The 12,079-nt window shown below is 50.5% G+C and overlaps 1 protein-coding gene across 1 annotated transcript; it reads left to right on the top strand.

Annotated features, from left to right (window-relative positions):
* The first annotated feature begins 377 nt into the window (after positions 1-377).
* On the top strand, positions 378-8,606 carry LOC144677362 (small conductance calcium-activated potassium channel protein 2-like). The gene is made up of 3 exons (XM_078537500.1): positions 378-793; positions 7,585-7,726; positions 8,484-8,606. Exons 1-3 carry the CDS (start codon positions 381-383, stop codon positions 8,604-8,606), a joined length of 678 nt encoding a protein of 225 aa, XP_078393626.1. The 5' UTR covers positions 378-380.
* The last annotated feature ends 3,473 nt before the right edge of the window (positions 8,607-12,079 follow it).

Genomic DNA, 12,079 nt, shown 5'->3' with positions numbered 1-12,079 from the left:
CTGCATTTGAAAAAAAATTCTCCTCATCTTCTTCAGGGTGTTTTGAGGAGTTATCTTAAATCTATGCCCTGCCGGTAAAAACATTTTTCTTTGCTAGCTATCAGAACCCAACAAAATTTTGACTATTAAATCTCTCTGTAACCTTCTCTGCTGTTAAGGGGAACAATCCAAGTTGCTCACATAACTGAAGTCCCTCAGCCCTGGTGTAATTCTCAAAAATCTCCCTTCCGCTCCCTTTCCAAGGCCTTGGCATCCTTCCTAAAGTGTGGCACCCAGAACAGGGCTCGGGCTGGTGTGCAGGGTTTTAGCATAACTCCAAAAACGCTTTTTCTTCATTTGCTCTATGGAAACCTCCTCCCTGTTCTGTCTTGCAGCTTTTCATGATTGATAATGGAGCTGATGACTGGAGGATCGCCATGACCTATGAGCGGATTTTCTTCATCAGCTTGGAGATGGTCGTGTGTGCCATTCACCCCGTCCCTGGGCGCTACACGTTCCACTGGAAGGCCCGCTTGGCATTCTCCTACACACTGTCTGAGACCTGGGCCGACGTGGACATCATCCTCTCCATCCCTATGTTCCTCCGGCTCTACCTCATTGCCCGGGTCATGCTCCTCCACAGCAAGCTCTTCACGGACGCCTCCTCGCGCAGCATCGGGGCGCTGAACAAGATCAACTTCAACACGCGCTTCGTCATGAAGACCCTCATGACCATCTGCCCCGGCACCGTGCTCCTCGTGTTCAGCATCTCGTTGTGGATCATCGCTGCCTGGACCGTCCGTGTCTGTGAGAGGTAGGGGGTCGTGCGCTGTTGGGATAAGGGAGGGAATTTCATCCTCAGTGAGGTCGAGCGCAGTCAGCGCTGAGAAAGGGATCGGACTTCCATGTTACATAAAATCCTCAGCACAGAAACAGGCCATTTGGCCCCTCAGCTCGATGATTGTGTTAATGCTCTTCACAAGCCTCCTCTGTCCTTTTTCATCTCACCCTATCAACATATCCTTCTATTTCATTTATCCCTTGTGTTTTATCCAGCTTCCCCCCTTAAATGCATCTCTGCTATTCACCTCAACCACTCCCGGTACCACATTCGCCCCAATCTCTGCGTAAAGAAGTCTCTCCTGAATTGGATTTATTAGTGTCTACCGTATATTGATGGCCCCCTAGTTCTGGTCTTCACCAAAAGTAGAAACATCACCTCTATGTCTGCCCCGTCAAACCCTTTCAGAATACTAATGATCTCTATCAGGCCACCCCTCAGCCTTCTCTTTTCCAGGGAAAAGAGTTCCATCCTGTTCAATCAATCTGCATTTAGTGTCAATGCCTTGCCAATCCCAAGTCAGTTATGGCTTGGCTCAGGTCTATGTTATAACTCCCACTTGTGAGCTCCACTGCTAGAATTTGGCTTCAAGCTAATGAGATGAAAATCTCTGCATTCTTCAGTCAACTGTGGCTCAGTAGGCCCTCTTGCTTCCAAGTCAGAAGGTCTTGGTCACAAGTCCCACACCAGAGACTTGAGCACAAAATCCAGGCCACCACTCCCAGAGCCAGTACAGAAGGAGCGCTGTGCTGTCGGAGACTCAGTACTAAGGGAGCGTCGCACTGTCGGAGGGTCAGTACTGAGGGAGCGTTGCACTGTCGGAGGGTCAGAACTGAGGGAATGCCGCACTGTCGGAGGGTCAGTACTGAGGGAGCGTTGCACTGTCGGAGGGTCAGAACTGAGGGAATGCCGCACTGTCAGAGGGTCAATACTGAGGGAACGTCACACTGTCGGAGGGTCAGTGCTGTGGGAGCGCCGCACTGTCGGAGGTTCAGTATTGAGGGAGTGCCGCACTGTCTGAGGGTCAGTACTGAGGGAGCTCTGCACTGTCAGAGGATCAGTACTGAGGGAGTGCCGCACTATCTGAGGGTCAGTACTGAGGGAGCGCCGCACTGTCAGTGGGTCAGTACTGAGGGAGCGCCGCACTGTCGGAGGGTCAGTACTGAGGGAGTGTCGCATTGTCGGAGGGTCAGTACTGAGGGAGTGCCGCACTCTCTGAAGGTCAGTACTGAGGGAGAACTGCACTGTTAGAGGTACTGTCATTCTAATGAGATGTTAGACCAAGAGGTTTACCCTCTTACCTGAATGTAAAAGATCCCATGGTATTATTTTGAAGAGGATCAGGGGAGTTTCCCAGCCAATATTTAACCTTCAATGGGGTTAACTTTCCCCATTTCTCTGTTTGACAGGTGATCTAGGACACACCAGTGACAAACTCAGCGGATGGGAATAGAGAGAAACGGAGGGAGAGAGAGATACACAGTTATTCAAAATGTAATGGAGTGAAAATAAAAGAGAGTGAGAGAAAGGGAGAGAGACAGAAAATGGAGAATAGAAGAGAAACAAAGAGAAAAATCAGAGAATGATCATGAAGAAAATGAGTGAGAAAGAGATAGATAGAGACACAGACTAAGTTAGGCTGAGATAGAGAGCCACAGAGAGTGAGGAGAGACAAACCAACAGAGAGAGAGACGGTGAGAGGGAGAGAGAGAGGGCTGAGAACGAGACCAAGAAAGAAATTCACAGACACATATAGACAAACTGATCAAGAGAGAGACAGAGAGGGAGGAGAAACACACACACACACACGAACAGAAGGACAGACTCACACTGTGATACAGAAAAGAGACGAAGCAAACAGAGCGAGTGAAAGAGACAGATAAAGAGTTGGAGGCAGTGAAAGAGACTCGGCCCCCTCTAAAGCTCTGTGAAACACAGAGATGATTGCTCCCTCCTGCAGCTCCATTGCTCACACCAGTCAACATCATGGCTGTGTTGAGTGAGATTGCCCAATTAGTACCACGTTAGAAGCTGTTGACTCACCCTCACTGGAATTGAGACGGCAACTCAAATATGTTGTGGGGCTTAACTGAGCTCCCGCGAAATGCATTGGGATACTGAAGTTGATCTCAAAGCATCATCTCCTGGACAGTTGGAGACCTTTACATACATCTTATCCCTCTGGCTTTCAGCGATTGGCACACCTACGAGGGCTGGTTAGTGTGGCCCCAGTACATGAGCGAACCCTTGCTCTGAGGCGAACGCGTCAGCAGGCACGGTTGACCAAAGCTCTGCTCACCATCCCATGTCCCCTGAAGTCAGGAACCAGGCAGTCACTGTTGGTCTGCACACGGCAGCGAACCTGGGAGACTAACAATATAAGTTGCCATAGATAACCTCACCGCTGGCACAGAAAGGGGGGCTCAGGGGCGAAAACTATTTTCCAATGCAGCAGCTTGCGGGTTTAAGACTTACTTCAGAACTTGAGCCGATGTTCCAGGCCAGCACTCAGTGCAATGTTGAGGGAGTAATGCACTGTGGAAGCTGCTGTCTTTCGTATGAGATGGTAAACCATCTGCCCCTTCGGGCGAATGTTAAAGATCCCACTGTATCATTTGAAGAAGGGCAGGAGAGTTCTCCCCGGTGACCTGGGCCAATATATCTGCCCCTCAACCAACACCACTAAAACAGATGATCTGCCCATTGCTTTAAGTGGGAGCTTGCTGTGTGCAAAACAATACCCACCGCACTTCATACCAATTCACTGTGGGGGTAATGCTTTGGGATGTTGCTGCAAGGTACAGTAAGCTACTATATAAATAAGTGTCTCCTTCTTCCCTGCTTGAACCACGGTGCAATTGTCAAGTGACAGATTAATTCAGTCCAGTGATACCAGAACTGTCCCGTCTGTAACACTCACTTGGCTAATTGAGTTTGCTGTGATGAATCCCAGCTATAACCAGGTTTCAGAGACGTAGCTTAAGGCTGAAATCTCTGCTGTCTAGAGACTGAATCTAACTTTATTCAGTTTCATACTGCACTGAAGTCCCAAGCTGGGTGAATGTTTTATTCTAGAAAGACATGAAAACATAGATCTGTATCAGTCACAGTTCATGCATGGTAAATAAGGATCACCACTATCACAGAGAACATGAGAGGGTCTTGAGAGACAAGAAAACCTTCAAGCACCCTCACTGTGTCAGGAGGCTCTGGGTTCAAGCCCCAATCCAGAGATTTGAGCACAGGATCCAGGACAACACTGAGGGAGTGCCACACTGTCGGAGGGTCAGTACTGAGGGAGTGCCGCACTGTCGGAGGGTCAGTACTGAGGGAGCGCTGCACTGTCGGAGGGTCAGTGCTGAGGGAGCACCGCACTGTCGGAGGGTCAGTACTGAGGGAGTGCCGCACTGTCGGAGGGTCAGTACTGAGGGAGTGCCGCACTGTCGGAGGGTCAGTACTGAGGGAGCACGGCACTGTCGGAGGGTCGGTACTGAGGGAGTGCCGCACTGTCGGAGGGTCAGTACTGAGGGAGCGCCGCACTGTCGGAGGGTCAGTACTGAGGGAGTGCCGCACTGTCGGAGGGTCAGTACTGAGGGAGCGTCACACTGTCGGAGGGGCAGTGCTGAGGGAGTGCCACATTGTAAGATGGTCAGTGCTGAGGGGACGGCATACTATCGGAGAGTAGGCACTGAGGGAGCACTACACTATCGGAAGGTCGGGACTGAGGGAGTGCAGCACTGTCAGAGGGTCAGTACTGACTGAGTGTAGCACTGTCGGAGGGTCAGTACTGACTGAGTGTAGCACTGTTGGAGGGTAGCATTGAGGGGGAACTGCACTATCGGAAGGACAGTACTGATGAATGCCGCATTGTCAGAGGGTCAGTTCTGAGCAGACAGCATACTATTGGAGGGTAGGCACTGAGGGAGCACTGCACTATTGGAATGTCAGTACTGAGGGAGTGCAGCACTGTCAGATGGTCAGTACTGACTGCGTGTAGCACTGTCGGAGGGTAGCACTGAGGGGGAAGCTGCACTCTCGGAAGGACAGTACTGAGGGAGTGCAGCACTGTCAGAGGGTCAGTACTGAGGGAGTGCTGCACTGTCAGAGGGTCAGTAATGAATGAATGTAGCACTGTCAGAGGGTCAGCAATGAGGGGGGGAACTGCACTCTTGATAGGTCAGTACAAGGGAATGCAGCATTGTTGGAGAGAGTGCTGCACTGTCAGAGGGTCAACACTGATGGAACTCAGCACTGTCGGAGGGTCAGTACTGACTGAGTGCAGCACTATCGAAGGATCAGTACTGAGGAAGTGCTGCACTGTTAAAGGGTCAGTACTGAGGGAGCACCGCACTGTCAGAGGGTCAGTACTGAGGGAGTGCCGCACTATTAGAGGGTCAGTAATGAGGGAGCACTGCATTGTTAGAGGGGAATATTGAGTGACAGCTGTGCTGTTAGACGGCGCTGAGGGAGTTCTGCGCTGTTGGAATGTCAGTACTGAGGGAGTGCAGCACTGTCGGAGGGTCAGCACTGACTGAGTGTAGCACTGTTGGAGGGTAGCACTGAGGGGGAACCTGCACTTTCGGAAGGACATTGCTGAGGGAGGGCAGCACTGCCGGAGGGTCAGTACTGAGGGAGTGCTGCACTGTCAGAGAGTCAGTAATGAACGAACGTAGCACTGTCGGCGAGTCATCAATGAGCGGGGAACTGCACTATTGGTAGGTCAGTACTGAGGGAATGCAGCAGTGTCAGAGGTTGCTGCGCTGTCAGAGGGTCAACACTGATGGAACACAGCACTGTCCAGAGGGTCAGTACTGACTGAGTGCAGCACTATCAAAGGATCAGTACTGAGGAAGTGCCACACTGTTAAAGGGTCAGTACTGAGGGAGCACCGCACTGTCAGAGGGTCAATAATGACTGAGTGCAGCACTGTTAGAGGGTCAGTACTGAGGGAGCTCTGCATTGTTGGAGTGGAATACTGAGTGACAGCTGTACTGTCAGACTGTGCTGAGGGAGTTCTGCGCTGTTGGAAGGTCAGTACTGAGGGAGTGCCGCACTGTTGCAGGGTCAATACTGAGGGAGCGCTAACCTGTCAGAGGGTCAGTACTGAGGGAGTGCGCACTGTCAGAAGGTCACTACTGAGGGAGCGCTGCACTATCAGGGGTTCAGTGCTGAGGGAGTGCTGCACTGTCAGAGGGTCAGTGCTGAGGGAGTGCTACAGTGTCAGAGGGTCAATACTGAGGGAGTGCTGCACTGTTGGAGGAGCAGTATTGAGGGAGTTCTGCACTTTCGGAAGGTCAGTACTGAGAGAGTGCTGCACTGTCAGAGGAGCAGTATTGAGGGAGTTCTGCACTGTCGGAAGGTCAGTACTGAGGGAGTGCTGCATTGTTTGAGGAGCAGTACTGAGTGTCAGAAATGCCATCTTTCGGCTGAGATGTTAAATCAAGCCCCATCTACCCTCTCAGGTGCGTGTGGAAGACCCTACGGCCACCATTTTGAACAGCAGGGAGTGTTCAGCTGGGCCAATATTTATCCCTCAACTTGCACCACCGAAACAAACAGGGAATCTGCCCATTATCCCCCCCTGCCGTTGGATGGTTTTAAAGACATTTCTATGTTACTCAGGCTGAGGCAGTTCGGTTGGGTTTGAGAATTGTGGGATCGCTCTGGTGTCCTGACTGAACTGCCAGGGGGTTGGCCCCTTAAATGGCTGTGTTTGGATTTACTGATGTAATGCCTGCGATCTTCTCTCAGGAGACGTGTGGACAGGAATGCGGGGTTGGGGATCGAGAGAGGCAACGAGAAAGACTCCTGGAATCCTGGGATGTGCAGCTGCCCTGTTGAAGGGCAGCTCATGGCTGCTCTGGACATGTGGGCAAAATCTGTTTTCGTAATGGAATCAAAATGATTAAAGAAAACAGATTAGAGCGGAGAATGTAAGTCATCAGGAGAGATTCGGAGGAAAGATTGGGTGTAACGCGGTGTGGGGAACCGAATTTGCTGTTTTAATAAACTTTGACCCTTAGTTACTGTCTCCATTGCCACTCTTCTTGTGATGATTGTGGATGAAGGAAGAACTGAAGACTTGCATTTCTGTCACACCTTTCATAACCACCGGACATCCCAAAGCACTTTAAAACCAATCAATCCCTTTTCTGAAGTGTAGTCACGTAGGAAAAGCAGCAACTCATTTGTGCACAGCAAGCTCCCACAAACAGCAATACGAGACAGGTTGGATAATCTGTTTAATTTCTGTCTGTTGAGGGTTAAGCATCGGCCCACAGCAGCGGGGAGAAACTGTACGAAATAATGTACATCCTGTATGTCCATCTGAGAGGGTAGACTAGGTTTAACATCTTATCTGAAAGGTAGAACCTCCCTCAGTGCTGCATGGGAGTGTGAGCCTGGGATTATAGGTCCAAGCCACCATGTGGCACTCGAAGCCACAATCTTCTGCCTCAGAGACTAAAACTTACCTACTCGTTATCAAGTTGTTTGTGGGAGCTTTCTGTGCGCAAATTGGCTGCCGCGTTTCCTACTTTATGACAGTGATGATGCTTCCAAAAGCTCTTTACTAGTTATATTTTGGGAACATTATGAGGTCACGAAAAGTGCTATCGGAAATGTAGTGTTTTCTTTCAAGGAGCAGTTTAAACATAAATGGGTTGAGGGGTTAGGAGCCTCTTTTCAGGTGTGATAAGGTTTATTTTTTTTCTCTCTCTTAAGTTACCTGAGGTTGTTCTAACTTTCTCTGTCTGCCCCGCCAGGTACCACGATAGCCAGGACGTCACCAGTAACTTTCTGGGGGCGATGTGGCTCATCTCAATCACCTTTCTGTCCATTGGATATGGCGACATGGTTCCCAACACCTACTGCGGGAAGGGGGTGTGCTTACTGACTGGGATCATGGTAAGTGAGCCTCGGCAGTAATTAATCGGGAGGGTTTCAGGATGCAGTCTGGGGACTGCACCACAGGAGAGTTCAGTGCATTCAGGCTGGGGGGTGCGGGGGGTAGAGGAACGTAGGAACAAGAGGAGGTCATTCATGGCCCATCTGGATTTCAACTCCATTTACCTGCCTTGATTCTGTAATCTTTAATACCATGGCCTAACAAAAATCTGCTCACCTCAGTTTTGACATTTTCAGTTGAGGTTGGGAGGGGGTGTCAACAGCTTTTTGGGGAGACAGTTCCAGGTTTCCACTGTCCTGTGTGTGAAGAAATACTTCCTGACATCACCCCTGAACGGCCCAGCCCTAATTTTAAGGTTGTGGCACCATTTGTGAACTTTCCCTGCTAGAGGATGTTATATCGAATCCTTTAATCATTTTAAACACCTCAATTAGATTATGTTTTAACCTTCGTCACTCAGAGGGAATACAAGCCTAGTCTATGCAACCTGTCCTTGCAAATTAACCCTTTTAGCCTCTGTGGGATCATTTATGGCCATTGGAGAGGACAGACAGGGCCTCAGTATTAAACCCTAAATCGACATTATCAGGTCATTATCACAATACTGTGTGTGGGAGCTTGCTGTGTACAAATTGACTAGTGCATTCCCTGCATTACAACAGTGGCTACCCTTCAAAAATTGTCTGTGAAGGGTTTTAGGACACAGATGGACACTGTATAAATGTCAGTTCGTTCTCTCATTCCCTGTGCAACAAGGCGCGGACTATAAATGCCGACGGAACAGGAGTAGAAAAGCCAGGAGAGATGGTGGAATTTTACACGGTTGAGGAGTTTGGGTTCAAGGAGGTTTTTAAAAGGCGTGGGAGAGCAGTCACATAGCGGAAGGGACTCCAGAGATTAGAGCAGGGACAGCTGAAAGGCTCTGCTACCTGATAGTGGAGTGAAAGCAGGAAACATGCACTGGAACCCCTGACAGTGGACAAACCCTTGGATTCTCGCTGATTAATTTTAGAAAGGAGCCCCGCCTCTTCGCTGGAGACCGTGAGGTGTGAGTAAATTTATCTCGGTAACATTAGCCAGTGACTCAGTGCATTCCACCGTCTACCCTGACTCCCGAGGCTATATTTGGAACAAAGCACATCAGCTGGGAGAGATTAGCAACGGAGGGTATTCCCTGCTCCGACCAGTGGCTCATGTTCCAGTCCATCAAGGACACACAGAGAGAGCAAAACAAGACCAGTATTCAGTGCAGTGTGCTGCTGGGACACACACAAATTGGGAAGACCCGCAGGTTTGTTCCCCAGTCTGTGCTAAGTTGGCTGATCTCAGCTGGGAGGTCGCTACAATTACTTTGTAGAATGATACAGCGCAGAAAGAGCTCACTGCGCCCATCATACCTGTGCTGGCTGTTTGAGATCTACTCCAGTTAGTCCCTACCACCCCCACCCGTTCTTTCGCCACAACCTTTGCAATTTTTTCCTTATCAAGTATTTATCCAGTTCGCTTTTGAAGAGTACTATTGTATCTGTATCCACCGCCCTTTCAGGCAGCACACTCCAGATCTTAACAACATGCCGTGTCAAAAAAAAATCACCTTCTGTCTATGTCCTTTGGTGACGCTCCTACCAGTGGGAACAGTCACTTTCTATCTACTCTATCAGAACCCTCCATAATTTTGAATTTGCTTTGACACCGTCCCCTGCAACCTCTGTGACTAAGGGCAAGGGCAGTTGTGTTGTTGGAACATCTCCACCTCCGCACCACTTCCAACTCTCAGCCTATCTCGAACTGGAGGTATATGGCCTGTTGCTTGATTGTCACTGGCTCAAAATTCTGTAACTCCCTACCTCACAGCATTGTGGGATCAGCTTCATCACATGGGCAGTCGCTCAAGAGGAAGACTGACCACTGCATCCTCAAGGGGAAATTTGGGATGGGCAACACATACTGGCCTTGCCAGTGATGACCACCTCCCAACGTCAAATAAAGATGGACCACGCCTCCATAAGAAGAGACGGTCAGCTAGGGCTCCTCTTCCTGATCGCCGCCCAGCGACTCCTGACCAGAAACTGCCCTTGCGTCAGGTGACGTCATGATCAATTGCGATGACTCGCGTGGTCGAATACCCCCATCGACACTAACTGCGATCATTCGGATTGAAGTGGTGGTAAGGTACTGGGAAGGCACAGAGTTATGACAGTGTCCAACCTGGAGGCATTCCCATACCCCTACTGCCATGCAGGATTGGGGAGTGGAGAGAGAGGATGAAACGTACAAGATCCTGAGGGGGCTTGACAGGGTAGATGTTGAGAAGGTGTTTCCACTAGTGGGGGAATCTCGAACTAGGGGACATAGTTACAGAATAAGGGGACACTCATTTAGAACTGAGATGCAAAGGAATTTCTTCTCCCAGAGGGTAGTGAATGTCTGGAATTCTCTACCCCAGAGAGTTGTGGAGGCTAGATCACTGGAAGTATTTAAAGAGGAGGTAGATAGGTTTTTAAAATATCGGGGAGTTGAGGGCTATGAGGAGCTGGCACGAAAGAGGAGCTGAGGCCTGGGGCAGATCAGCCATGATCTTATTGAATGGCGGGGGCAGGCTTGAGGGGCCGAATGGCCTACTCCCCCCTCCTATTCCTTACGTTCTTACGGGGTTACAACCGCCGTCCTCTCAGGCTCGGAATCACCGCTGCACGTTCAGCGTCACCCATCGGGCTTTCAAACTTCCGGTGTCAGGGAGAAAGGTCAGACCAGCAGCTCCCTCCCCACCAATCCCCCCCCACCCCCGAAATTCCAGGCAGAAACCATTCAAAGCAGCTGTCTGACAGGCACGTCGGCAGGGAACAGCTGTTCCTGACTGTCGGCTCACCACAGGAATCAGCGCCATGTGTTCAAACCAATCTGGGGAAAGCTGAACCCTCTCCCTGGGATTCCTCGTGTGGGGTGACCCAGCCCAGCTCTTCTATCCGCTCTGCAATGTGTCCTGGGCCACAGTAAATGTGCTCTATATAAATTATTTTTGTTACTGTGCCGACTGTCTTTGAGCTGGGACTGGCTGCCACTGTTAGGATTTCTCGTAGGATTACGCAGCACCGAGGGAGGCCATTCGGCCCATCAGCTCTCTGAAAGTCCAATTCTCTTGATCCTTTCCCACACCCGTCCAAATATTTATCCTTCCACTTTTGAAAGTTAGTATTGAATCAGCTGCTGCCATCCTTTCAGACAGTGCATTCGAGATCACAACAATCTTGAGAAATTTCGCTTGATGCAGGTTTGTTAGCGGATCTAGCCTCTTTAATACTTAACGACAGACACTGCTTCACATCTCCCGGTACTTACTGCAAAAGCTGAGCCCATCATCCTACCTACAGGCCCAGTTAAGCACTGAGGGAGCGCCGCACTTTCGGTGGGTCAGTACTGAGTGAGCACCGCACTGTCAGAGGGTCAGTACTGAGGGAGTGCCACAGTCGGAAGGTCAGTACTAAGGGTGTACCACACTGTTGGAGGGTCATTACTGAGGGAGCGCTGCACTGTTGGAGGGTCATTACTGAGGGAGCGCCGCACTGTCTGAGGGTCGGTACTGAGGGAGCCATGCTGTTGAATGGTTAGTGCAGAGGGAGGGCCACACTGTCTAAGGGTCAGTAATGAGGGATTGCCGCACTGCCGGAGGGTCAATATCGAGGAAGGGCTGCACTGTCGGAGGGTCAGTACTGAGTGAGGAGCGCACTGTTAAAGGGTCAGAGTGTCAGCACTGAGGGTGCGCAGCACTGTCTGAGGGTCAGTACTGAGGGAGCCATGCTGTTGAATGGTTAGTGCAGAGGGAGGGCCACACTGTCTAAGGGTCAGTAATGAGGGAGCGCCGCACTGCCGGAGGGTCAATACTGAGGGAGCACTGCACTGTCGGAGGGTCAGCACTGAGGGAGCGCTGAGCTGTCAGAGCATCAGTACTGAGGGAGCAACAAACAGTCAGAGAGTCAGTGCTGAGGGAGCATCGCACTGTCGGATGAACAGTACTGAAGCAGCACTGCACTGTCAGCGGGTAAGTACTGAGAGAGCGCTACACTGTTGGAGGGTCAGTACTAAGGGAATGCTGAGCTGTCGGAGGGTCAGTACTGAGGGAGCGCTGCACTATCGGAGGGGCAGTACTGAGGGAGTGCCGCACAGCCGTAGGGCCAGTGCTGAAGGATCACCGCACTGTTGAAGGTTTAATACCAGGGCTAGGGAGAGAAATCATGGGCCCCGATGCTTCTCCTGTTTCCAGGCCCTTTATTCCTCCTCCCACTAACTCGTCCTCTTCAATCATGCATGATACTTTTCTCCTCTTTCAAGATTCACCAATCAATTCACCAAAC

The sequence above is a fragment of the Cetorhinus maximus genome, unplaced genomic scaffold (genome assembly GCF_964194155.1).
Source record: "Cetorhinus maximus unplaced genomic scaffold, sCetMax3.hap1.1 HAP1_SCAFFOLD_2477, whole genome shotgun sequence".
Lineage (NCBI taxonomy): Eukaryota > Metazoa > Chordata > Chondrichthyes > Lamniformes > Cetorhinidae > Cetorhinus > Cetorhinus maximus.
Note: the sequence above shows the minus strand (reverse complement) of the source record. Positions and strands in the feature narration are given on the sequence as shown.

Coding starts and splice junctions, on each gene's coding strand:
- LOC144677362 (XM_078537500.1), top strand. CDS start 381: ATGATTGATAATGGAGCTGATGACTGGAGGATCGCCATGACCTATGAG. Junction 794..7,584: donor ACCGTCCGTGTCTGTGAGAG/GTAGGGGGTCGT, acceptor CTGCCCCGCCAG/GTACCACGATAGCCAGGACG. Junction 7,727..8,483: donor GCTTACTGACTGGGATCATG/GTAAGTGAGCCT, acceptor CTGTGCAACAAG/GCGCGGACTATAAATGCCGA.